Source organism: Limulus polyphemus, unplaced genomic scaffold (genome assembly GCF_000517525.1).
Source record: "Limulus polyphemus unplaced genomic scaffold, Limulus_polyphemus-2.1.2 Scaffold1234, whole genome shotgun sequence".
Lineage (NCBI taxonomy): Eukaryota > Metazoa > Arthropoda > Merostomata > Xiphosura > Limulidae > Limulus > Limulus polyphemus.
In genome coordinates, this window is record NW_013666844.1 from 57,345 (window position 1) to 84,816 (window position 27,472).

The 27,472-nt window shown below is 33.4% G+C and overlaps 1 protein-coding gene and 2 long non-coding RNA genes across 3 annotated transcripts in view; 2 read left to right on the forward strand and 1 right to left on the reverse strand.

Annotated features, from left to right (window-relative positions):
- LOC106462734 (transcription factor Sox-8-like) overlaps positions 1-10,826 on the forward strand; it is a 47,087-nt gene extending 36,261 nt beyond the window's left edge. Inside the window, exons 2-3 of the mRNA XM_013922682.2 lie at positions 5,284-5,693; positions 8,718-10,826. Of these exons, the coding sequence (XP_013778136.1) occupies positions 5,284-5,693; positions 8,718-9,424 (1,117 nt within the window). The 3' untranslated portion in view covers positions 9,425-10,826. The remainder of the gene's footprint in view (positions 1-5,283; positions 5,694-8,717) is intronic.
- A 3,647-nt stretch (positions 10,827-14,473) lies between these two features.
- Positions 14,474-26,546, forward strand: LOC111086593. The gene is made up of 3 exons (XR_002611340.1): positions 14,474-15,061; positions 20,185-20,408; positions 24,778-26,546. It is a non-coding gene; the product is annotated as an uncharacterized LOC111086593 (long non-coding RNA).
- The window catches only part of LOC111086594, a 13,361-nt gene continuing 8,121 nt past the window's right edge, over positions 22,233-27,472 (reverse strand). Inside the window, exon 3 of the long non-coding RNA XR_002611341.1 lies at positions 22,233-23,021. This is a non-coding gene — a long non-coding RNA (uncharacterized LOC111086594). The remainder of the gene's footprint in view (positions 23,022-27,472) is intronic.

Below are 27,472 nucleotides of genomic sequence, written 5' to 3' on the forward strand. Positions count from 1 at the left end.
TGCTAAATTAGGGACGTCTAGCGCAGATAGCCCTCTTGTAGCCTTTCGCGAAATTCAAAACAAACGAACATCGACAATAACTTATGCTTGAAACTAACTGGCCACTCTTACTTAGGACATCAAGAAAATAGCTTGGTGTGTGATCCAGAAAACTAACAGTATTTAATGTAGGTTTCTAAGACGTACTGTAGTTTGGTTCACCAGAGTGGAACGAAGCAGGAGTGTTTGTAGTAATTCACACGCAAAATTCATCAAGTAACTCCATTTGGAAGTCACTGTTACATTTTTTTTTTCATTTGAACAAAAGTCCCTTTGAAGTATTTACAAAAACACTTACTGTATACAAAACGTGTTAATGACGTCAAACTGTGAAACTTTGACTGGCACAGCGTATAAATATTTATTGTATAGACTTGACATTTTTTTTTTTTTACTTTCCTAAGAATAAAAACGGTTCAAACGAGAACAGATAAAATAAATGTTGAGCATCTGTACCAACAATTCTTTTTCTGTAAACATCGGTTACAAACAGTAAAGTTTGTTACAGGGTCACTCGTAATAATTTATATAGTACCCAACTGTATCCTAAGCATTATAACTTTTTATATGATCTCACTGTATTAGCTACATTAGTTGCTGGGTTAGTTTTTAGTTCTGATTGGTCAGAAGTTAAGGGTACTTATATAAAGAGGTTTGATCATAATTTTTTTCTGTTAGCACCGACTTCTGTTATTAAATTACGCTTAGCAAAGTATCTTTCAATGTGAATTCTATATTCATTTTGTAGACTGACTGCACATTGACAAATCATTAGCATTTCAAATTAAGATTACTTGTTAAGGGCATTCGAAATAAGTCGAGACGCTCATTTTCCATTCCAAAAATGTTTTAACTTTATTTTGTTCGTGGTGGTTAACAAATCCCGTGCCATGCGTGATCAGACGAGAACTGCAGTTTCGAGCTGTACCAGCTTTCATCAGCCCAGCTATAGACTATGTCAGTGATGGATAATGCTATCCAAATGAGTTCTATTTGTAGCTACGTGTGAATTATAGCTTGGTGTATATTTTGCTTATGTTAATTAAAATGTAACTCGAAAGTGAGTTAACCTGAAAGGACACTTTCGCTAAAAATGAGTGAAAAAAAAAAAAAACGTAACACTTTTGATGAAGTTTGCTGATCATCGAACTTATCAGGAAGACATGAGCTTAATGCTACCACCCACCCCACCCCCCGAAACTAATGAAAATCGAGCTGTGGTGGTGATTGCTGGAGCGCTACATACGATAACGAGCCATTATATAAATACACAGATGAAGACCGTGGGAGACCAAGTCTTGACATTGACTCTTGAAAACAACTCGCACAAGGACGTATACCCGGAGAAGATCACAAATAGATAGAGAGAAGCTGTCAGCATGCAAGACTCTTTCTATTTGTCACCTAACCGATGAGACGTCAGGCATGTAAAAATGTTTTTGTCGTTGTTTTTACAATCAGATTCGTCGTTGTACGTCTTTAAGCAGTTCTTTTAAAAAACTTGTAAGGAAAATGTGTTCTGTATCGTTCTTTAGGAAGTATTGACGTTTATTTCAATTATGGCATACTGAAAAACCTACACAGAATTTACACGTCATAGTCAGCAGAGCAGTGCGCGGGAATTTAGTTTTCACCACTATTATTGGGGAGGGGGGCACGTTAAACACACACACACGTATTATACATATATATTTATAGGAACCATATCACCACTGGTATATACGTTATGTGCATAGAAATAAAGAGCATTGCACTCACCAAAATGACCGAGTTCATATGCATAGAGTTATTGACGAGGGGGACCCTCCCCCTTCACCTGCATGCATCTGATAATCAGTAAAATAGCACAAAAAACGTAAAAGACTAGTGAGAAGTAATTATTATTCCATACTATGGGTTAAAATGTTGTAATTACTAAAATCAGAACTTGTCTACTGTAAAATGAAACGTTGTAATTACTAAAATCAGGACTTGTCTGCTGTAAAATGGAATGTTGTAATTACTAAAATCAGAACTTGTCTACTGTAAAATGGAATGTTGTAATTACTAAAATCTGAACTTCTCTACTGTAAAATGAAACTTTGTAATTACTAAAATCAGGACTTGTCTACTGTAAAATGAAACTTTGTAATTACTAAAATCTGAACTTCTCTACTGTAAAATGAAACTTTGTAATTACTAAAATCAGGACTTGTCTACTGTAAAATGAAACGTTGTAATTACTAAAATCAGAACTTGTCTACTGTAAAATGAAACGTTGTAATTACTAAAATCAGATATTGCTACTGTAAAATGAAACGTTGTAATTACTAAAATCAGAACTTGTCTACTGTAAAATGAAACTTTGTAATTACTAAAATCTGAACTTGTCTACTGTAAAATGAAACTGTTGTAATTACTAAAATCAGAACTTGTCTACTGTAAAATGAAACGTTGTAATTACTAAAATCAGAACTTGCCTACTGTAAAATGAAACGTTGTAATTACAAAAATTTAGAACTTGTCAACTGTAAAAATTGCTGTTATTGTATTTTGGAATTCATTATTCACTTCAGTAAGTTCCTCACTAAACATTATCCGTTTTAATGTAAACTTGAATTTCGAAATCTAATATCATTACAGTTTAGTTTAGTTGAAAATTACGAAAGCACGCTCTGAAATTTAAGAAATTTTTGTTTCGAAAAACATTTATTTATCCCTTAACTAAACTTCAGTTATAAACTAAAACATATTATCGTAATTTCTAATCAAACCTATATACTATTAAATTAATTACGGTTTTAAAACTGTTTGATTGGTTCTGCTAAGTAATTCTTGGTTAAGGTTTGTTTGTTTGTAGTTAAGCATAAAGCTACACAATGGGCTATCTGTGCTCTGCCCACCACGAGTATCGAACCCGGTTTCCAGCGTTGTAAGTCCGTAGACATACTACGCTAGAATCCGGGTTTCGATACCCCTGGTGGGCAGAGCACAGATAGCCCAATGTGTTGCGTTGTGCTGAGCTTCAAACAAACAAACGAAATACTATTTACACACATCATATGTCAATATATAATCAGGATGTTAGGAAAATATGTAGGTTCAAAAAAAAACAATTAAAAAGCAAAAAATAAGAAACCCTATAACCCGGGCGTTTTTGAAGGGGCAACCTTTCCTCACCAGGGAAAACCGGGAATGACCAAGTTAATAGGAAAAAGATCTAACTTTCAAAAACGTTTGGGTTATAGGGTTTAGTGTTTTTGTCCATATGTAAACGTTATTTCCTTGATATAAATTCTACGTGTGAAACTGTCACGTAACTTAAATATTATCTAACAAAACAATAACGTGAGTAATATAACATTCAGTGCAATATTCAGGACCATCTCCATAAGAGATTTATACACTGTCCCCCGGTGTTTCACCGGTAAGTCTGAGGCCTTATAAAGCTAAAAATCTGGTTTCGATACCCGTGGTGGGCAGAACACAGATAGCCCATCGTGTAGCTCTGTACTTTACAACAAACAAATTTATGCACTGAATAATAACGTTTTCTTTAGTTCTCTGATTTTCTATGTCCCCCCTTTATATAAATGCACTGACCTAATTAAATTTAACCATTAAAAATTCAAAATTTAGCCTAGTTCACAACTTTCTACATCCAACACAACTCAGTTGAATTTCACACCCGTATCTATGGTCGTGTAATGTACCGCTGTTTCTGTTTCCATGTTGGCTCACCGAGTGTATATCGATAAATACATGTTCCAGATACAACTGTCAGAGTACCAACTTACGAGGCTATTGCAGTGTCTTTTTACGCTGTTTTAATTCCATCTCTTATTGAAAAACAGATTTGTTGATGTGGTCTTTCGCGGTTATAAAAATTCAGCAGAATATTACAACGGTAATATCGATTTCATGTAAACCAGAAACGCTTACTGGAATTGATGGTTTGATTTTGTAATAAATACATCCATAATTTACTGTTAAAGAAACCGCATGCTTACCTCTTTTGTTATTGTCGTAAGTTTAAAATGCAGACTTCTCCAAATCCAAAAGTGAGTTTTTTTAAGTACTTACATGTTTTTTAAGATTCTGTTGTAAGTCAAGACTTATTTGTTTTTTATATGACGCTGGTTTTTTTTTTTTTTTGCTATGCTGGAAACAATTTAACCGTGTGGAAGAGAATCCTAGAGGAACCTTTCCCAATCAACTGCTTATTATTTAATTGTGCTTGACACAGGCCTTTATTTTTTATTGATTTCACAGTAATATGTTTTCATAATATAAACACTGAAATAATTCCTACACTCAAAATTTTATTATAACTGCATCCAATACTTATAGAGGGCTGTTGTCTTTGTTGAATTTTGCACAAAGCTACTCGAGGGCTATCTGCACTAGCCGTCCCTAATTTTGAGGTGATAGACTAGAGGAAAGGGAGCTTACCAACATCACCCATCGTCAACTTTGGTTACTCTAATCGAATAGTAGTATTTGACCGTCACTCTTATAACGCACCCACGGCCCAAAAGTGCGGAACGTGATTTATTTTTGGCCATAACGGAGTACAAACCATGGAACCTCAGATCAACAGTCCGACACACTAACCGCTTGACCGTGCTTGGCCCAAGGCTAACCAAAGCAGAAAATATCAACTTAACCAATCTGTTAAGTCGTACAAGAATGATTAAATGGGATTCTCGTTAAAGTTCACAAATTGAGGTTACATATAAAGATTTTAAAAAATTACAAAACTCATAATGTACGTTAAATTGACTAAAAACGCTAATTGTTTGTTGTTGTTTTTTTATTTTCGCGCAAAGCTACACGAGGGCTATCTGCGCTAGCCGTCCCTAATTTAATAGTGTAAGACTAGAGGGAAGGCAGCTAGTCATCACCACCCACCGCCAACTCTTGGGCTACTCTTCTACCAACGAATAGTGGGATTGACCGTCACAATATAACACCCAAACGGCTGAAAGGGCGAGCATGTTTGTTATGACGGGGATTCAAACCCTGACCATGCCGGGCCAAAAAAACGTTAATAATGGATCACAACTCTATAAATTTGAGCAATGTGATATATTAGTAATAAAAAAAAGTTGTAATAATGGTAATTCTGCAGACTTACGACGCTAAAAATCAGGTTTCGATACTTGTGGTAGGCAAAGCACAGATAGCCCATTGTGTAGCTTAACAACAACCAGCCAAAGATACTACCGTTACTTTACTTGATATATTAATATTATTATTTTTCAGGGTCCTGGGCGACGATGAGAAGAAACCTTTCATTGATGAAGCTGAAAGACTGCGTTGCAAACACAAGAAAGACCACCCCGACTATAAATATCAACCAAGACGAAGAAAACCTCCAAAAAGTTCAGCATTCGCCACCTCTTCAACCTCTGTTTCAGAACCACCCCATTTACCAATAAAACACTTAACTTCTTCTATAAGTCATCGGAATAACATTGGAGCAGACACTTCAGAAAGTGACAATAGGTCATACGGCGCCCTCTACTCCGGTCGCAGTGCCGCTTATCCTCCACATCAGAGCCCACCAACACCACCTACGACACCCTATCATGGCGCCAGAATCCTTCACCACAGAAGTAGAGAAGACATAAATCCGCTAACTTCGGATGGGATCATACTCCAATCAAGCAGAGGTATTGAAATGCGTGCATTTTTGTTTCAGCATTGTTTACCATAATATAATTCTTGTTTTTTGTTTTTCTACAACAAACACCATGTTTTGATTTTTTTTTCGTTTACTTTGTGACGTGTAAAGATGACGTAGAACCTAATTAATTGCACACTGACGAACACAAATTCTGTAACTAGCTAAAGAGCGTACAGTTACAACCCTCAATGACCATGTAGCAGATATGGTGATCGAGAAAAAGTATCAGCGTAGGTTGTGTATGAAGGTTATTGAAATTGTTAACAAATTTATTATTCACTTCAACGCCTGATTAAATAGATTCACAGTGATGATAGGCTGTACATATTCTAAGATTGTACGTAAGTTAGGTGATTTATTTAATTTTGTTTTAAAGTACTATTGAGTTAGACCTAAATCCGAACTGACTAAATTTAAAAAGCTGTTGAGCTAGACATAAACCCAAACTGACCATCTATAGAATATTATAGAACTGGTTCTAAACCCGGACTGAGCAACTATAAAATATTATAGAGCTGATTCTAAACCCGAACTGAGCAACTATAAAATACGATAGAGGTAAACTTAAACCCGGACTGAGCAACGTAACTAACTAATAAAACGCATTGGTGTGTGAGAACGTTTGTGGGAAGCACGCTATACACATCTGTTTAAGCTTCGATGTTATATAAATGTTTGTACACAAAAATAGTAAACATACATAAACGTGTTTCATTATGATCTGAACACCCAAATTGCCAGTTGTCTGTTCGTTAAATGTTGGTGTTTCTGTTCTTCTCCTCGTAAATTATACTAAAATCATCATTAAAAAAAAGTAAATATATATATGTGTGCATTTCATTACTAAGATATGAATGTTTAATACGATTCAAGCCTTGTAAACGTAGGTATGTGTCTGCTATATTTCAATGTTCCTATTTTTAATTTATTTTTTATTTCTTGTGGTTCTCCTAATTAAAAAGAAGTTTTTATCACGAAAAGGATATTGTCACGCATGTGCTAAGTCTCTTACAGCCTTTCAGTTTATTATTTTGACTCCTAGGACCCTAATGTGACAACGTGAAGAAAGCTGTAGTGATATCTCTTGAGTTGTGATGTAAGCCTAACGATACAGAGGAAAATTAAGTTCCATAATGATGCGGTTATATAGGGCTCGATTTTCTCACAGAAGAAAAGCGGAGAGAAATAGTTCGTGCTTATTTTGCTAGCCCTATACATGACAGCGTAAAACTTTCATGAAATTTCGAAATCCAAAAGAAAAAAAATATTTCATTATAAGTTCCGGAATGAATTTCTGCTTTATTTTAGGTCTATAGTTTATCAACACTTTCCAATATTGAATTATAAATTCCGACATGAATTTCTGCTTCATTTTAGGCCCATAGTTTACCAACACTTTCCAATATTGAATTATAAATTCCGGCATGAATGTCTGCTTCATTTTAGGCCCATACTTTACCAACCTTTTCCAATATTGAATTGTAAGTTCTGGTATGAATTTCTGCTTCATTTTAGGCCCATACTTTACCAACCTTTTCCAATATTGAATTGTAAGTTCCGACATGAATTTCTGCTTCATTTTAGGCCCATACTTTACCAACCTTTTCCAACATTGAATTGTAAGTTCCGGCATGAATTTCTGTTTTATTTTAGGTCTATAGTTTATCAATCCTTTCCAATATTGATTTGTAAGTTCTGGCATGAATTTCTGCTTCATTTTAGGCCCATGCTTTACCAACCTTTTCCAATATTGAATTGTAAGTTCCGGCATGAATTTCTGCTTTACTTTAGGTCTACAGTCTACTAAACCTTTGCAACATTGAATTGTAAGTTCCGGCATGAATTTCTGTTTTATTTTAGGTCTATAGTTTATCAATCCTTTCCAATATTGAATTGTAAGATCTGGTATGAATTTCTGCTTCATATTAGGCCCATACTTTACCAACCTTTTCTAATATTGAATTGTAAGTTCCGGCATGAATTTCTGCTTTACTTTAGGTCTACAGTCTATTAATCCTTTGCAATGTTGAATTGTAAGATCTGGTATGAATTTCTGCTTCATATTAGGCCCATACTTTACCAACCTTTTCTAATATTGAATTGTAAGTTCCGGCATGAATTTCTGCTTCATTTTAGGCCCATACTTTACCAACCTTTTCCAATATTGAATTGTAAGTTCCGGCATAAGCGTGCGATTTTTACAATACTGACATTCTACAGATCGCATGACTATGAAAACTGTACACCTGTGAGACAGACATAAGCGTGCGATTTTCACAATACTGACATTCTACAGACTGCATGACTATGAAAACTTTACACCTGTGAGACAGACATAAGCGTGTGATTTTCACAATACTGACATTCTATAGATTGCATGACTATGAAAACTGTACGCCTGTGAGACAGACATAAGCGTGTGATTTTCACAATACTGACATTCTACAGATCGCATGACTATGAAAACTGTACACCTGTGAGACAGACATAAGCGTGCGATTTTCACAATACTGACATTCTATAGATCGCATGACTATGAAAACTGTACACCTGTGAGACAGACATAAGCGTGTGATTTTCATGGTATCGCCAGTCTACAGATTCACGCTTATGTCTGTCTCACAGGTGTACAGTTTTCATAGTCATGCCGATTTTCACAATACTGACATTCTACAGACTGCATGACTATGAAAACTGTACACCTGTGAGACAGACATAAGCGTGTGATTTTCATGGTATCGCCAGTCTACAGATGAATGACAATGAAAACTGTAAATCTATGAGACGTAAGAGTACAGTCTACAGTATAGTGATGAACTCATTGCACATAAAATGTTTTACAAGACGTGAAGTATTATTGAGAAACCGAACGAAATAGGAGTAACCATAAGATTATGAACTAGTTTAAATCCTCCTACAAAACGATAAGAAACGCTAAGTAACAGAGTTGTAACTTATTTTAAAATTAACACACTATTTGCCGTCTAATATTGCTTATATTTTCCCCAAGGTTCCACGCACGAAACAGTTAGCTTCCACTCAGGCACGGGTAATTCGATAGGAGTGCCATCTAGGGAGTCTCAGTGCAAATACGCAAGGGTAGAAGAATCACCGTCAAACCAAGTACCAACAGTAGGATCTCACGGAGCAGTTGACCCTTATGTTCACCTAGGCTTAGCTGGAACTCCTCAGTATCCTCACATCCCGCACGGAAACCTGACTATGCACGGAGCTGGAACCGGTGCTTCACCTACTCCACCTTGGGGCCGGTTTTCTTCCGATCAGTTCTCACAGGATCGTCTTCGGGTAAGCTGCTTATCTAGTGCGCACGTATCTCGTGATGATCACCACATGGTGAGCGAGGGCTTAATCGTGACCCCAAGTTGCAAAGAAGAAGGTCTAACGGGGGATCGAGGAGTAGGAAACCCGCCACTGGAACTTTATCGGACCCCCAATTATAGCACAGATTATTCCATTCGACGTTCAGGATCTACAGGCTTGATGGAATCAGATGGCTTCTCCCATTGCAGTAAAGCCTTCACAGCTCCATCAGCGTTGCTGGGAGTACAAAGCTACCCTATGTTTAGTCATGTAGTTTCTGGCTCCCAGGGGGAGCCACCACTGTTTGTGCCAGACAGCAGGCCACAGCTTGAAGCCACGAACTCGTGTGTTTACAGCTCAGGTCACGCGCTCGGTCATTTTCTCCAGCCCAGATAACAAGTTTACTTAATATATGTGTGTAGAAATTTTTTTATATATAGATATACATACGCCTCTTTCTTTAGATATAAATACCTCTCTATATAGATATACATAGATTACACAGTGTTTTGGTTTGAACTTTAACCAATGGTGTTGGTTTAAATCATTTATATGTTTTTAAATCAATAAACTGTTGATGCAGAGCCTTAAACCATACGTTTTATGATCATTTTGTGCTTGAATATGTTTCGTGGTGTCGATTTCATTTGCATAATGTAGTTATTACGAGAAAAGAGTATTCTGCAGCCTTTTTAAATAACCTGCAAACAAACACGCAAGTTAGATATTACTGCACGATATTAAAATAGTGCATACTTTAAAGTTATGGCATATGGTAATAACTGATCGTTTTTTTCCCCCTTTATGAAGAAAAAACTGATTATTTAACACTTGTCAAACTGCTTTCGAATATTTACGAAACATCCAGATGCATACGGAAAGACAATAGCATTTTCTTCCAAAGTGCCTGATGTATATAATGTTCGCTTTAATTATTCACATTAGAAAAAAAAAATGAATAAAATATGTAGCTGGTTTATATTTACCAAAAGTCACATAGGTAGAAATGGCTTAGTTAGAATGCCTCGTGCTGAATTTACGTAAAATTAATAAGATACACTAAAAAACAAATGATAAATATGATGCAAAACGTATTCGGGTTACCATACATTTTGTTTAGCACAAAGCAACACAATGTGCTATCTTTGCTTTGCCATCGCGGGTATCAAAACCCGAGTTTTAGTGTTGCGAGCCTTCAGATTTATCGCTGAGCCATCCGGGGCGTTAAAATACGTAATGATAAGTGTAGAGAAAGCTTGCTTTATCTAAAGTAATCAAAAGTAGGTAAAATCAAATGTTGTTTCCTTATTATTTTTCTTTTGTAATAATCATCTTTTATGTAAAAAAAAAACTTCTGATAAAACTAAGGTAAGATTCTGGGCATAAAGGCTGTTTATTAACTTTTATGAAAATTTATTTATTAAAGTATTTTCTTCCTTCGTTTTTAGGAATTTGAATCGTGGAAAAATTTAAAGTACCTGAGGTATCTTTATATTGTAATTATGGATTTTTCTGTTTTATGAAATGTTAAGAAACAAAGAAACAATTTTTTTCTATGAAACTCGAACTTTTTGTTTGCAAATCCTAAACTATTTATATAAAAAAATAAGTTTTCCCAGTTTTACAAACATTTCACATTGAAAAATTATACTAAGAAATTTGTGGTTTCAACAAAGCTTTCATTGAACAAAAGTATTTAATTTAAACTTTGCTTTGCAAAAGGAATGAACCACGTTGTATAGAAAGAAGTCGAATAGACACCTAACAACAAAATGTTTAAATCGCGAAGTATTAAATATTAAAAAAAAATTGCAATCAAAAGGGATCGTTTGTTGTAGTGGATACTGTATTCGTATTGTAGCTTGGCTGATAATTTTGAACAGTTGGGATGTTATAAAATCTTTAGAATTTTTTGTATTTTATTTTGATATCCGAAATGATTTAATATCTTGAAACGTTAGTAAATTTCCCTAGTTGCGGAACAACTAAAGTGTAGTCGTATTATTCAGTGACTAAAATGTTCAATAAAACAAGTAAAATCAATGTTAGAATGTTATTTAGCTTTATTGTTTTATTTGTGAGTTAACTTTGTTTCCCATTCTTATTTAATCATCACACAAAATTGGGTTATAAAATAAATAACATCATTTTATTACACCTATGTAGCGCTGCCAAACGATTTTCTTACGAAGCATTTTTATTTATCTGATGAAATGCCAAAATATTCATCACGTGAACTACCAGTTCGATATGTTTTATATACACTAGTTTCCCCATTATCTGCAAGAGTCGCTACCGCCATCTATTGAAAGATTTTTACAAATTAGTAGGTTTATTCTCATCGAGCGAAGAAAAGGAAGTGTGTGTGAGCTTGAATATTATACTTATGTTTTTATGTTAATATGTTGGAAACAAAATATATTATCTTCAATTTTCGTGTCTTATAAAAACTGGGAATGAATGACATAAGAGAGGATAAGTCCTAGATAACAGTACGTTGTTCAGCGATCGAGTAAGGTCAAGCAGATTATTACTGCTTTCTTCTTAGAACATAGTGTGTATTCATTGTAACATACTGGTTTGTTGTAGTTATTTCGTTTTAGTGATAACGTAGATTTAGATATGTGCTCTGCATAAATCAAAGGTGGATCATCTGTAGTTATACATGTTTGTGAAATGAAGGTTTTATTTGCAACGAGTAAAAGGAAAAACAATACCAAAAAAAAAACACATTATTTGAAACTAGGACGTTTCAGAAGAAAAATCGCGATGCTGTAAGATTACTGTAAACTAAATTAAATTTTCAAACTTAAAGCGAAAAAGCTTTGTCTTTTTATAAACCAATGATACCATTGTAAAAAATAATAAAAGTTGACAACTAATTAATGATTTCGCATTTATTATTGTATAAAATTTATTGAAGAAAATTACTGCTTAAATAATTTATTTGGGGAAGTGATGAGACCCTATAAGAATTGTTAAAAGTTTTCGATGTGTGTGTGTGTTTTTCCTCAGGTTTTAAAACCTGGGATGTATTAGTAATAAGTGTGAAGTGGAGCAATGTAGATGTACTTATCTTCTAGCTTTTCAAAGGAATTGAGTATTGTAAACAAAAAAAGTGCTAATAAAGTATGTTTAAGATTATATTGTGGCGTTCTTTTTTTAGGCATTACTTGAGTGATGTCTTTGCTCAATCAACATTATCAGAGTGAATCATAAATTAATATATATATATCGATGATGAAGAACCCACTTTGAGACCAATAATGCTTGGAGACGGCTTGAACGGGTAATGAAGAAAAACTTTAATATAAGTTTAACATAACAGCAATTTATATATACATGTCTTTTTAGCAATTATGACAGACTTTTTGATAAATTATTAAGAAATTGTTGTTGTTGTTTGTTATTAAGCACAAAGCTACACAAAGGGCTATCTGTGCTCTGCCCACCACGGGTATCGAAACCCGGTTTCTACCAGTATAAGTTCGCAGACATACCGCTGTGCCATTAAGAAATGGAGCCTCAACGTTTTTAAATTAATATACACATAAATATAAAACATCTAATTCAGGTTGCTATTAAATTTAATCTTCTCTGGTGAAATACTCTTTTCAAGGGACAAAATATCGGTGATAGTTCAAGAAGCAACCACTAGTCTTTTTATGTGTTCTGATAAGTTATACTCTATTCTTTCTGTAAGTTACTTTCATTAAAAGTATTGTTTGAATGGTTATTATATATATATATATATTATTATTGTTAATTTCTTATTATATTTTTATTATAAGGACATTTTTTGCATTGTTAGCTTAGTATATTTACTTAGGACCCAAAATCACCTAAGCTGGCCCAACCTCATGAAATATTATTAACATTACGACCTAAAATATACCTAACAGCTCGGTACTAAGTTGATGAAATAATGCATTTTAATAATTACAAGTAAGTTAGCTATCTTCATTACTGGGTTAATTTATAATTCTGATCTATGCCAGTAACTTGCTTTGATGAGAAGTTAATATTGATTAATTGACTGTTACCAAGCTGATAGCACATGATATAACGTGTTCATTTGAATTTGTACACTTGACTGTATGCAACGAAATTCTTTCAAACCAGGGGCTCCAAAACTTACTCAGAAGGGCTCCCAAACTTACTCAGTAATCGATGCCCCAGAACATTCTGCATCTTAGCTGAGCCCCCTCCCCCCACCCAAAGAAGTTATAGATACTGAGTACTTTAACAGTTTTGAGTATTTGTTACAGCCCCTCTGACACTTTCCTGCGTCTCCCAGTTCGGGAATCCCTGTTTTAAATAACTCTAAAATCCTGTATACATATTTGAGCCATTGCTTTATATCACCTCGAAATTACTAGTCAAGACAATTAACAACGTAAGTTCAAGTATTTTTGTAACGATTCTGTGTTCAACTGTGAAAATGTAACAGCGTATAATATATTTTAATGTCAGAAATAATAACGCGAGAATAAAATTCTTGTATTATTCTAATCTTTTTAACTTTTGAGAGCAGTATAATTCTTTCCTTTGTGATGAAAAACCTAATTTTTGAGGAAAACTAACCCCTTCAGTTATTGTATTTCTTTCTTTTTTAGGCCGCGAGTGGCTTAGTAATTAGTGTGGGCGAATGTGCCATTCTCAAGCAATTATCGCGGTTGGTTGTCACAGTTATAGCGCCCCCAAAACTGAAAGAACTAAGAGTGTTAATTGGCTGATATATATACATTGGCTTAAACCTAGGGCATTATGATCCGCATCCTGACTTGTTATTCACTAGGCCATTCTAAATCGCCAAGTGTTGAAATTTGTCATAAAACTAATAAAAAATAAAACATGATTGGATAACACAAAGGGCACAAACACACATAGAAATGGTAAAATATTGCGAGTAAAAGATACATATTGTGGGACATTTCTGGCTTCCGCTTATACTTAAATTTAAAATATTTTATCAGGATTTAGACTTTTTGTGAAAGAATCAGAAAAAAACTGATAGAAATATCCAGAGCCTAAAGTTTAAGTTAATGCTGCCTATACATGTTTTCCGTATTTCTTATCAACAGTTCACTTATTCGGCACCAACTCCATGATCGTACCGATACATATCACTTGGATTATTGATTATCACTTGATATCATATTCGTTTGAAAGCACTCTTCCAGATTTTTGTTTCTTTGGTTAGTTTTAAAGCATAAAACTACACAATGAGCTATCCGTGCTCTGCCCAACGCAGATATCGAAACCCAATTCTTAGCGTTGTAAGCCCTATTACTTACCGCTAAGCCACTGTGGGGTCTGTCTGAGATTCTCACCAATTTTCGTTGGTTACAAGATTATGAATTAAGTTCTACATTAATAGTAATGTTTATAATTACTGCTGGAGACTCCACCTGTCATCGTCGTAAACGTAGCCGTAGACTTCAAGTCATAATTTTCTCTTTTTGTAGAAAAAATAAATTCGAATCATTTAAGGAAACGAAAGCAAGTAAACAACGAACACCATCTAACAAGCCTAAATGTTGGTGATATTTGTCCTACTTTGTGAACGTTGTTAAAATTAAAATATAATGATTTAATGTTATTAAGCTTACCATTTTATATTAAATATTACTGAACTGTGGGAGTCGAGTTCAATGTGGCAGGATTAACCTTTCATTTATTTATCACTAACTTAAATAATGAAAAATTAGGAATTATTTTAAAATTTTGATATATGCGTCTAAGTTAATAGCTCACAAAATATGCAAAAAGAGCAAGATTTGTATATATTTTGACATAATCGTTAGCCGTTTTGCCGTCTGACCAGATTTTCTAGAAATGGCGGATTCTTAACAGTTGAAAATAAACAGTTTTTGAACTAACCAGTTGTCAAAGATGAACTCAGGAAGTAACATTTTTTATTAGAATAACTATAATTTGATATTGTAACTTTTCAAAATAAAAACATGTCATGGAGAAAAAAAAATGTCTGGATAAACTGCCCCAGAATATTCTTCTCCAGCTTCAGCAAAAGTATTACTAACTATTACTATTAGTACTGCTTATCAATATCAAGCAGTTCCTTCATTGCATACTCTAATCACTATATAATATATTAGCTTTTATAAAAATAGAATTGTTTAACAGTATATTGCCTGCCTCTTCCAAATCATAAACTTGTGTTCTTTCCGGCTATTTAATGAGGTACTTAAGCGTAAGACGTATTTTCAAGTGATACAGATAGAAAATGTTATATTATAAGTAATGTTTAAAACTGAACATTCATTATTGTAATACTGTGTCATACAAACATGCAGAGACTGCTTGCTTGAAGATAAGTTATAAAGATAGCTTTGGGTAGGATTGTGCTATTAGGAGAAGAGGGAATAGCAGAAATCATGTAGATTGGTAGTAGTAACTGAACCTAACTTTTGTACTACTAGGCACTCTTAAAATCAGCACATCTTTCCTTACCCTCATCTTTAAACCAACTTTAACCTATCTCTACTTTTGTAATATGTTTGAACCACTGGTTACTTGCAGTGAGGAAGGAGATGGTTAAGAGATATACATAGTGGGATATTTTTTAATCACATAAGTTGATAAAGCTATTCGTACACTTGTAGTGATGAGTAAGCATAAAAGAGCGGGACTAGAACTTGCTTATCTGTTACAGAAACTCGTGACATAATATAGGTTTGTTTGTTGACAATTTAGTTGGTGGTACCAAAGGGCATTTAGTTTCTGTAGTGCGTGTAGGAGTAAATGACGTTGGATGTTATAAATTAGAGAAGCTGTTTAAAAGTATAAAGAACTTCAGATGATTAGGGATAGAAATAGACACGTGGTGCCTTTGGGAGTGCTTCCTTGGGCCAGATGCAAGGATATATTGCTTAGAGTACAAGGCTTAAATGAGAGATTATCAAGGACATGTTTAGAAATGGGTGGGAAGGTTTTCAGGGTAATATTATGTTAGAGAACAGAAATAGACTCCTCCTAGTCTTAAGCAGGCTCATTAGGAAGATGTTTGAAGAAACGTAAGAAATTAATTAAAGATACTAAACTTGCATAATGGTGAGAAAGATACTGATAGGATGGTTGGGGCAATGATAAGATTGGAAAAGATTTAGAGTAAACGTTAAATAATAATTTTGAAGATAAGTCTTTCAGATTTAAAGATAAGCTTAGTTGCTGGTATTCTAATGTTAGGAGTACTAGGAACAAATGAATGAGTTTGGGACTCAAGTTGAAATTGAAGACTAGTTTTTTGAGACAGAGAAAGTTATGATTTAAGATATTCACAACTTTTGTATGTAAAACTAATTTTACTACTCTGTATATTATGCATATATACATATGTAGAAAATCCTTACATGCTCAATAGACTCTCCTCTATAATGTACCAAATGTTTCAAAAACTGCTAATTGTTTTATGAAATTCAATAATTGTTTTCATTTTTAAGGGACAAATCTCAATGGCTAGGTCTCAAAAGGATATAATAGAAATCACTGCAACTTGGTTAGACTTAAAGAACAATGATAATAGGTATTATTTTGATATTCCAGGTTATAAGTTATTTAATGGTGATAGACTTTATAGAAGAGGGGAATGGGAAGGTTCTATAAGTAATGGAAAACTGTATCTTGTAGGGAATGAAGACATAAAAAATGGTAGTTAAGAGGTTTGGTGAATCACTGTTATGATTGGGGGTTTAACAAGTAGAAAGTTTTTATGGGCAGCTGTTAAAGATGATTATATTAATGTGAAATTGTGTAAAGGGATCATAGTTGTTTCTGATAGGGATACTGAGGCTATAATTATATGAAACTAATTTTAGACTTATTGATTGGGATTGTATGGAGTCAAGTAATGATGGAGAGAGAGGTTTTATGAATTGATTTAGGATGGTTTTTCTGTACCAAATGATCAGAGAGCCAATCAGAAGGTATACAATTTTAGGTTCATTGTTAACTGCTAATGAAAATGTGGATACAACAAATTAGGGAACAGTGATCATTGCATGATTAGGTTTGGTGATTAAAAAAAATAAAAATTAGTTCCTAATTTTAAGAAAGCCAATTTTAACACCATGTGAAAATACCATTAATGAATTAGAACCTGTGTTAGAAGACTGGGAAATGTTTATAAATAAATTGCATTTAGTTCAAGATAGCCATGTTAGTGGAAAGAGGAAAAGGATAACAGGGAAATCCAAACCTAATCAGTTTACTAAAGACATAAAGGAGAAAATCAAAGATAAATGTAGTAACTCTAGGAGGCTTAAAATGGCAGACAGGAAGATATTCAAACTCGCAGGGAATCTAGGATTTGATTCAAAAATAAATAAGGAAATTCAAAGCAGTTAAGAGAGACAGGTGGTCTGAGCTGGCTGATAAAAGTTAAATAAAAAAGAAAGGATTTTTTTAAATACGCTGAAGTAATGAGCAAAATGCTGAAATGGGGACTGAGATTTTAAAGGAGGCTGATGGCAAGATTTTTGTCCTTGAGGGACATCATTGATGGGCTAATAAGCTCCTTTTTGTCCCTTTAAAATTTGATGAAATTTCATTCACTTTGGTTGATTTTCTTTTCCAATATCATTTCACAATTTTCCCCACTGCAAAAGTACGGCTAATTGGTCTATAATTTCCAGGGCAAAATTTTAAAAATTGAAGTAAACTTTAACTATACTCTGGTATGTGCACATTATCTAATGACCGATCAAAAATGAAAGGGCATCAATGGTATCTTTGACTGATCCTTTAAAACCCTGGGAAAAATACTGTGTGGTCCTGGTGCTTTCATTCTTTTCTTTTATTACTACCACAGTATTAATATCTACATGATTTACGTCAATCACAGTATTTCCCATAGAACATTTAAGGTCAGGGATATTTCTAGCATCCTCTTTCATAAAAAGAAAAGAGAACATTTAAAAGCTCAGCCATTTCCAGCTCCCTACAATAACCACTCCATACTACTCATGTATTCATCCAATCTTTTATTGAACTCAGTTAAATTTGCTGCTTCCACCACCCTTCAAGGCAGCTCATTCCAAAAGCCAACCACCCTGTTTGAAAAGTAATACTATCTAAACTGCATATGACTTATACATTGCCAAAATTTGAATTTATGCCCCCCCCCTTGTTCTATTGTTTTCACTGCTAAACACGAAAAGTTTGATGGATGTATATTATCAATACCCTTAATAATCTTAAACACTTCAATCAAATCCTCTCTGAACCTTCTCCTCTCCAGAGAAAACAAGGTTAAGAGATTGTAGTCTCTCCTCATAGGACAATCCCACCATCCCAGGTATCATCCTAGTGGCTCTTCTCTGAACCTTCTCCTCTCCAGAGAAAACAAGGTTAAGAGATTGTAGTCTCTCCTCATAGGACAATCCCACCATCCCAGGTATCATCCTAGTGGCTCTTCTCTGAACCTTCTCCAACAATTGAATGTCCTTCTTGAGGAAGGGAGCCCAAAACAAGTGATCTATACAGTGAAACAATAATATCCTTTTATCTTGTATTTAGTATTTCTGTAGATGCTACCCCAAATCCTATTAACTCTATTGCTAGCTACAGTACAATGTTTAGATGACTTACGTGATTTTTTAATCACAACACCTAAGTATTTTTCTTCAACCACAGTTTCCTTACTAATCTGTTAATTTTTCTTAAAGATATTACATGTTATCTGTATGATGGAAAAGATGTTTAGGTGGTGTACTTAAGCTTCCGAAGAGCTTTTGACATGATGCCAAGTAAGAAAATCACATTATTGGAAGTTGGATAAAAATGACTAAATTTGATTCTAGGATGGTTAGAACAGAGAAATCAATAAGTTGTTATTGATGGAGACCAGTCATATTAGACCTTTGTTACCAGTGGACTGCTTCAGGAGCCACTTTTTTGGACCTTTGCTTTTTCTTATTAAAAATTGGAAATATTGGTAGAGGCATAATTAGTAAAGTTTGCTGAAAAAATTAAAATATTGGGTATTTCTAGCTGTATGAGGATGTTGATGTATTACAGAATGACTTGGATCAGTTGGCCGGTGCCCGGTTAGCATGACAGATATCTGAGAAATTATCATTAGTTATAGCAAGAGTTACTGACAAATCTTGGAATGGTGGTGGCTGAGTGCCGTGTTGTCGGTAGAAAAGTTACTACAAATGAAGGTGTAGAAATCCGGATTGTAAGTCAAGAAAGGGTAATAACATATTAGAAATTATAAGACTCGTAGGACTAGGAGAGCTACTAGGATGATTCCAAGGATGGAAGAGATCGTACAGGGTTAGGTTAATATCAGTAAGAGGTGATACTATTGAAGTATACAAGATTATTCAGAGGCATGGGCACTGACAGAAGTATTTTAAAAGAAGGATAAAATATGTATGTAGGGGATCAGCTTTTACAGTGTAAGTCAACAGACTAAAATAATGTTTTGTGTGTGCTTGAATGCAAACAGAAACTTACAGTTTTAATAAAAATTACTAAAGATATGTAGTTTAATTATGATGTTCATTTTACATCGTAATATGTGCAATTTTTTGTGAAATGTAGGGGGGGTGAATGCCCTTTCTTGTGGGCACCCATGTTCAGAGAATCAATAAGATTAAAGTCTGATTTTTTTTTGCTATGTTCTGAAATTAATAGAACAAAAGGACCCAATGTAAGATTTGGAAAAGACAGGTTAGGTTCCAGTTAAGATAATTTTCTCATTCTATCAGATTGACTGGTGTATGGAATGAATTGAAAGTATAATGAGGCAAACACTGTATTAATAAAACTAAAGATTAATGCTGAATAAGATCATAATTGATAGTTTAGGTAGAACTACCCATAGCTGGTTAGAAATTTAAAAAATATTGAACTAATTTTTTGTTAAAAATAATTGGCATTAAGGTTTACTTATTAAGAAATGTGACATCTATGTTTTAATGACTTAATAACTCAATATGAAAAATATTTTATCATTATTCATATTTCTAACGTCAAGCTTATGCAGTTTCACTTTTGAAAATTGATGATAACATGTTCGTGACATTTAGCCACTAGAACTGATTCCTTCAATTACATAAGAGTATTGTGCTTTTGGAAAGAATGTCACCTATTATTAATAAAAACCTATTATTTTTTATTTTGGTTAGACTATTTTCTTTCCCCTTGATAATCAGGGACAGTCTTGAAGGAAAATTCTTTTCTCGTATGTTATGTTATGTTTCTATCAATGTGTCAAGTGTGAGAAGAAATCGCAGGTGAAGGGCTAATTAGGCGTGATCATCACTGCATGACCTGCTGTGGATCATCTTGCATGTACTGATCTTCTTATAGAGAAAGATCCATCATCTGAATGAGTTTGTCACACGCTTAGGTTACTCATTTTTATTTAAATATAATTTTTGTATATTGTAATTGAAAAAAATATAATTTTGGTTTTCAATGTAGTTAATATTAATTTCTGATTAAAGTAAGATACCTTCATATATCAGAACAAACAAAAATATACCTAGTAATGAACATAGGTAATCAAACGCAGTTATATAAATACGTAATTAACTATGCTCATTACTAGGTGTATATTTCCAGTTCTGGTGTTTGTTAGTTCATTGGAAACATCCTGGATGGCTAAATATATTTCAGAGTTAAGAATATTTGAGTTACAAATTACCTTGATATATATATATACCTGTTATGTAGCTAGGTGTTTGAAGTAGTTTTAATCAAAATTTTGAAAAATAGATGAGAATTTCTAGTTCTATAAGTGAGTAGAAAATTTACTTCTTGTAACTGGAAAGTACTGTGATTGGATAAACAGATACAAGTTTTAAGTAACTTGAAATGCCTCTGTTTTTACCTGTTAAGCTAGCTGTAACTAGAAAAAGAAACAAAAAAAGGATATAAAAGCACATGGGAAATAAAAAGTTTGTATTATTTGTAGAGGATGAAGATGGCTAGGAAATCATAATAAAAATAACATGTATTTCTATGGTAACAGTCAATACGTTTGTGAATTGGATTTGGTACAAAGATACTTTCCTCCAGGTCCCAAGCAGGGATAAAGACAGTTTTCAGTGGGATTGTGTGGCACAGACATGTTACATTCGCCTGCAAATGTTGGCCTCTTTAATATTTCTTTTTTATGTAAATTGGTCAAAACAAGGCTAATCTGTTGACCAAAACCCCTAAAATTGTGGGTTTATTGAAACTTTTGACCCCCTAAAATGATAAAAAATGGGCATATGCCACATTTTTGTATGTGTGTATATATGGGACCTCTAAAAAAGTATCTTTGTACCAAATCCCATGTAAATTGGCCTAAATATAGTGGAGTAATTGTCAAAAAACATAAAATTATGCTTTTTGTGGCATCTTGACCTCCTATAATCACTAAAAATGGACAAATCCACTATTTTAGTTTGTCAGTGTGTGAGGCCTATAGAAAAATATCTTCATACCTAATTCCTTCTAAATTAGTAAAAATATGGCCAAGTAATTGATCAAAATTATGTTGTTGTTTTTTGTGAGCTCTGACCCTCCTAAAAAAAGACTCAAAATGGGCAAATCCAACTTATTTTTTGTGATGGGTGCATGAAAATGTACACTTGTGTCAATTTTCCTCTTGATTGCTATAAATACGACCACAAAGGAGACCAAAATATATAATTTTGGGTTGTTTTACCTTTGGCTTCATAAAATTCTTAAAAAAAAAGCCTAAACCAAAAAAATGAAAAAGGCTTGTGGACGTATTGGTCCAAGGTATAAGCCTATTAATTTTCAAGTCAGTCTACTGAGAAATGAAGGAATGGTGGTAGATAGGATGAAAAGTGTTTGGAAGAAGAAGAAACAAAGGAAAAACAGTATATTTCTGCAGAGAGACATAAAACCAGTTTCAGCAGAGAGACATAAAACAAGATGTTGTGAAAGGATACAGTTGTAGGGCTTTGTAAGATATTATCTGTAACAAGGTTTAAAAGTAGGGTAAACAAAATAATGTGATTGATAGTAGGTATGTTTTTCACATTTATATTATTATATTTAAATAATCAGTTAATCAAAATTATGATTAAATCTCTTAATGTGACATAACTAATCAAAATTTGGGTATTTGATTATACCAATTATCCAAGTAATCAAAATATTGTCATTGTGATTTTTCCTTTATTATTTTCAATTACTTCAAGGTTGTGCAGCTTAAGTAATCAATTAATGTCATGACTCATGAAAATAACTAATCAAAATTAGTGTTTCTAATTATTACTATATTTGATTATTCCAGTTCTCCAAGTTTCATAGGAGAACAGTCGATTAATTGAATATAATCAATTAGCAAGTTCCAATAATTGCCCATCTCTACTTCCAACTAACAATGTTATAACCATTCTTGAGTGATGTTAAATCCACAAAGAGCAAGAGAACGTACAGTATTATTAATCTAGCATCTCATCTAACATAACTATACCAAGTGTGTGCGACTATGGTGTTGTGATGGAATTCTGTGATTAGCATTTGGAGTGGATTTAAGAATGATGTACAGTTGATCTTGTGTATAAATATGTGTGAGAGAGTAATTAACTCCCAATCTGTAACCAATATTTAAAAAGATTTAGAAGAGAAATCCACCATTACAACCTCAACAAAATATTTGTTGAACCAACCATTTACAATAGCCTCAGCACTAGGTTATTGGTTCTCAAACGTTTTCGTCTGCAGACCACTATGGCGAGGCAAAAGACCACATGGACCATCTGCCGGTCCTACCCCACCCACTTTCACTTGTCACTCATCAGATTTAATGGGAAGAATTGAACTTTTGATGTGACTTGCATTTTGGACCAGCCCAAGGACCACACTTTGAGAACCACTGCACTAGGTTCTATTAGAGTGTCACTGTTTTTCATTGTTAACTGCATCAAAAAATATGTATTATGAAATTACAAAATCAAACTACAAATTTATTCAGTTCACCATAATTATATAGCTGAAACTTTATAATTTGAGGACTTTATATTGAATATTTTACAGTTTCAAAGTTTGTTTCTCTCTAGCTACTTAATAAAAAGTAGATGTTTAATATTTTTTGTCATTTTATAATCCAGTTTATCCTGATAATGACAGTGCATATAATGTGTATATTTCATACCTTATTTACCTCAGTTTGAAACTATAACATGATAATCTAATTCTACACTTGCTAGACCATATGTGGAAATTACGTTGTTTGTAAACCATGCTAAAAGTTGACACTAGGATGGAAACTAGCCCTGAGAAAAATATATTTGCATTAAATATATAAATTGGAAATAAAGTTACATTTTCTTTCATGTTAATTTTTGTATGTACCTGTGTACTGTATATGCAAAGTGTAATTTTTTTTATATTAAATATATAGGGTAATTTTGATGTACATTTAGAGCTTGAAGTTAGGTGGAATGATATCCCACTTATTTCAGGAGGGCCTGAAACCATCCCACTAACTTTTAGTAGACTTGAAACCACCCTGGTACTTTTACAGTTGCTTAGGGCTATGTCAAATATCTTAGCCTTTTCCTCGTTCTTCCTTTTGCACCGGTACTGGTGGCAAGATGTGAGACAAGGCAGCAAGGAAACAAAGTGCAACATGCGGAGTTACACAAGTTTTTCCCACTCCCACTTTCCGTAAACAGTCTAATTCACTAATCCATCACCCTGAACAGTAGTCACGACTGTAATCTCCTCAGAAGGAAAAGGTGCAATAGACGATGCAATAAATATTTACAACAGTAAGGGACTGAGAAGGGAAACTATGTTTTTTTTATTTATTTTAAAATGTCAGGTAAGAGCAAGGCAGGAAAGAGACAAAGTAGTACATGGATGGAGCAAATGAACTCTCTTGCTACAAGATCAGTTGGTGCGATCGAGTTCGTAACCACAAAGTAACCATCACAGTTTCCATACTATAACTTATAATACAGTATGTGTATCTTTACTAAACTTGGCAAGCTTTCAATAAACATTACAAGTCTTTTGTGCACAAAAAATCAATTTTTTAATTAATTATTTTTACTAAAAATTTGTCCGTGAATATATGGAGTCAAGGTGTTGACTGCTCCAAGTGTAAAGCGATTTTCATGTTCAGATGGAAAATACTTTTCTTCATCTGAAAATTGTCAAATTTCACTTAGGTAATCTCCAAAACTGCCTAAATAGATATCAAACATTTTTTTTTACATGTTCATCAACTTGGTTGGTCTTTCATTTCAACCTTTTAAGCCACGATTGGAAACAACCACCAACATGTTGAATACACTTTTTATTCTGCCACTATAATAAAAAAAATGTGTGATTATATGATTATTATAAATTCTGTTACAGCAACATGGAATTTTAGAATTACATTTCTGTGTTTCTTGTTGGTTGAAACCGATGTTTAATAGCTTGGTGACGTTTGATGCGTATGTTGTAAAGTAGATTGTGTGGAAAATAAATAATTTATTCTTAAACAGTTAACGCAAGCATTTGTTCCAGTTATCTAAAATAATTTCTGTAATAAAAAATATATTTTCCAGTTGTAAATAATGCAATTTTTAAATATGTTTTATCATTTACTTAAACTAATTTTGGAAACTTGGGATTATTTGGTGTATAGATCAGTTTTAGCTGAACCGTATGAAACTGTTTAATAATATGAGTGCTTTAATGTTTTATATTTGAGTATTTAGATGTAAACAATGACATTTATTCTCTGAATATTTCCTTTTTAGAACCTGGGGACAAAAAACAGTATAAGAACAGAAAATTGGCAGATTTCATTGGAGGCTAAATAAAAGTCTTTGACAAGTTTTGCCGCTACAATCCATCAAACTCCGTTTTACCATTTTGCTGAAGTACTGGAAAATAAAGTATCCAGAAAACTGATTAGGTGATAAGATAATACTGCTGAATTCTTACTGTATTTTTTAAGTACCATATTTGTTTCCATAAATGCATCTTACTTAGATGAGAATTTAGGGATCAATTTAAGTTACACTTTTGCCTTTTATACCCTTTCTTATGGATAATAACATTCACCACCTATTGTGAATTTTTTTAGTTGAATTTTATCTTGAAGTCACTGATGTTACAGTAATAACACAACAGGATATTTAGTTACAGCCTTAATATCTACTGAATTGTGCATTTTTTAGTTGAATTTTATCTTGAAGTCACTGATGTTACAGTAATAACACAACAGGATATTTAGTTACAGCCTTAATATCTACTGAATTGTGCATTTTTTAGTTGAATTTTATCTTGAAGTCACTGATGTTACAGTAATAACATGACAGGATATTTATTTACAGTCTTAATATCTACTGAATTGTGCATTTTTTAGTTGAATCTACTTTTGAAGCAACTGGAAGTGCAGAAACAACATTGGTGAATCTTTAGTTACAGTGAATATAATTATATGTAAGGGTAGTGTATTAGAGTTGCGTTTTTATCTGGAATACACGTTTGTTTATGTAAGGAAGTTACATGCCCGTGTGTACTTGTATATGCAGGGATGGGATAAGAATTGGCCACCACTTGGTAGGTTTTTTCTGCTTCTATTGTACTAATTGGCATTCTCCCAATTACTTCAAATCTGATGAAAAAAAATGTTACAGAGGTGATGGGGTCTGAGACAAAAATACTACTTGTAGTAGGCTTGATCTGAATTTGCATTGTCTGCTTTGATATGTAGGCTCCTCTTAACTAGCTGACTAATGGACAGCCATCCAGTGCAAGAGGTCTTTTTGAAGCCAAAACTATCCAATCATTTTTGAAATGCATGATCTCCTTAAAGTGAAATGGCAGACAATCAAAAAATAATCAGCATAGAGGTAGGCTTTAAACCTCTCACTATCCACCTTATTGGTGTGCACTTTTCACCCATATATTTAGAATACATATTTTTCTTTCATCAGACATTACTTTTATGTGTGAAGTCATTTAGATGGAGCCTCATTTGGACAGGGATCTAATGTATTATTTGCTGTTACATTATCATGTCCAAATACTTATTGAAAGAATGGTTGTAACAATGTATACACATTCTAGAGTACATCAATTTGCTTTAGAATCGAAAAAAAAAGGCTATAGTGGGATAGGCAGAGATTCATGCAGGAACATACATCATATTCAGTATCTGCCTTTTAAAAGACTCAATTTGTAAATGATTGGTCAGTAATATGCCCTAGTGGAAACTTATTTGTCCAAGTATTGTCTCATTATTTCATGAAATGACCAGTTTGTATTTTAACTGGTCTGTGATATTGATCTTTGGAACATGAGTAAAAGTGGGCAACGTCCATCAGTAAATAATGTTCATATCTAATACCACAGAGACCATGCATGTGTAGTCTTCTTTATGGGCTAGGGTCCAGGATTAGCTAAACATTTCATTTGATGTTCTAATCCTTGTATGCATATACGTAGGTGTATGGGTGCATGTATGTATGTAGTTACAACAGAAATGTTTTAGCTAATGTATTAAAAAACAATATAAAAATGAAATGTATATAATAAAACAGTTGAATCATTCTTTCTGGGGTATTGTTTATAATTTTAAAGATTGTTCATCAAATCATCTGTAATTTAAAATCATAACACAAATGAGAAAAAAAAGAGAATAGGCAGATTATACTTTGTGAAAAAATTGTATACAGAACAGCACATCTTTTTGTACATATTGTTTCACATTGGGCATTAATTAAACACTTTTCTCAAGTTAAAATTCATTCACAGTTTTCTTTATATAAAGACTGTTTTTTTAACAGTGGGGGAAAAAGAGAGAGGTACATTTGTCTGTTGTTTTAACGTGTACCCAAATTTGTCATTTAATATATAATTTCAATGTGGATTAATTTTAAAACTATTCAAAACAAACCTTTGTATAATTTTTACCATATTGGAGTCTAAATGTTTTTTTCCTATTTTGTTTCTGGGTACCAAACAAATTTTTAAATATTATATTTAAATGCTGACATTTTAAATCTAGTTGTTTTTCTAGAATTTTGTCTTTCTTTTTCAATTCTTGTGAAAGCAAACAATGAACAAAAGTTGGTATATGGTGTAGAAATAGAGCTGCCATCTATTTTTGTGACTTAATACTATAGAAAATGTCTAATCTAAAATATTTTCTAAAACAGTCAATTTGAGCAATGAAAAGGCTTAACAGTTTCTTTTTTTTTACTCTTTTGTAAGTACACTTTAAACATATTGTTACAACAATGAAAGTCGTGCGATGCTGGGAGCATGTGTGCTGCAGTTTCTAGAAGGATCATGACTTCTCGGGGAACCTTGCGAATGTCCCAGTGTTTGCTAGACGCCCTCTTTTTTAGTATATAAGCCAGCTGTAGATAGATTGAACATAGAGATAATTGAGTCAAGCAAACAGTAGGCACCATAAGTAAAGTGCGTGAATCACTGTGATTT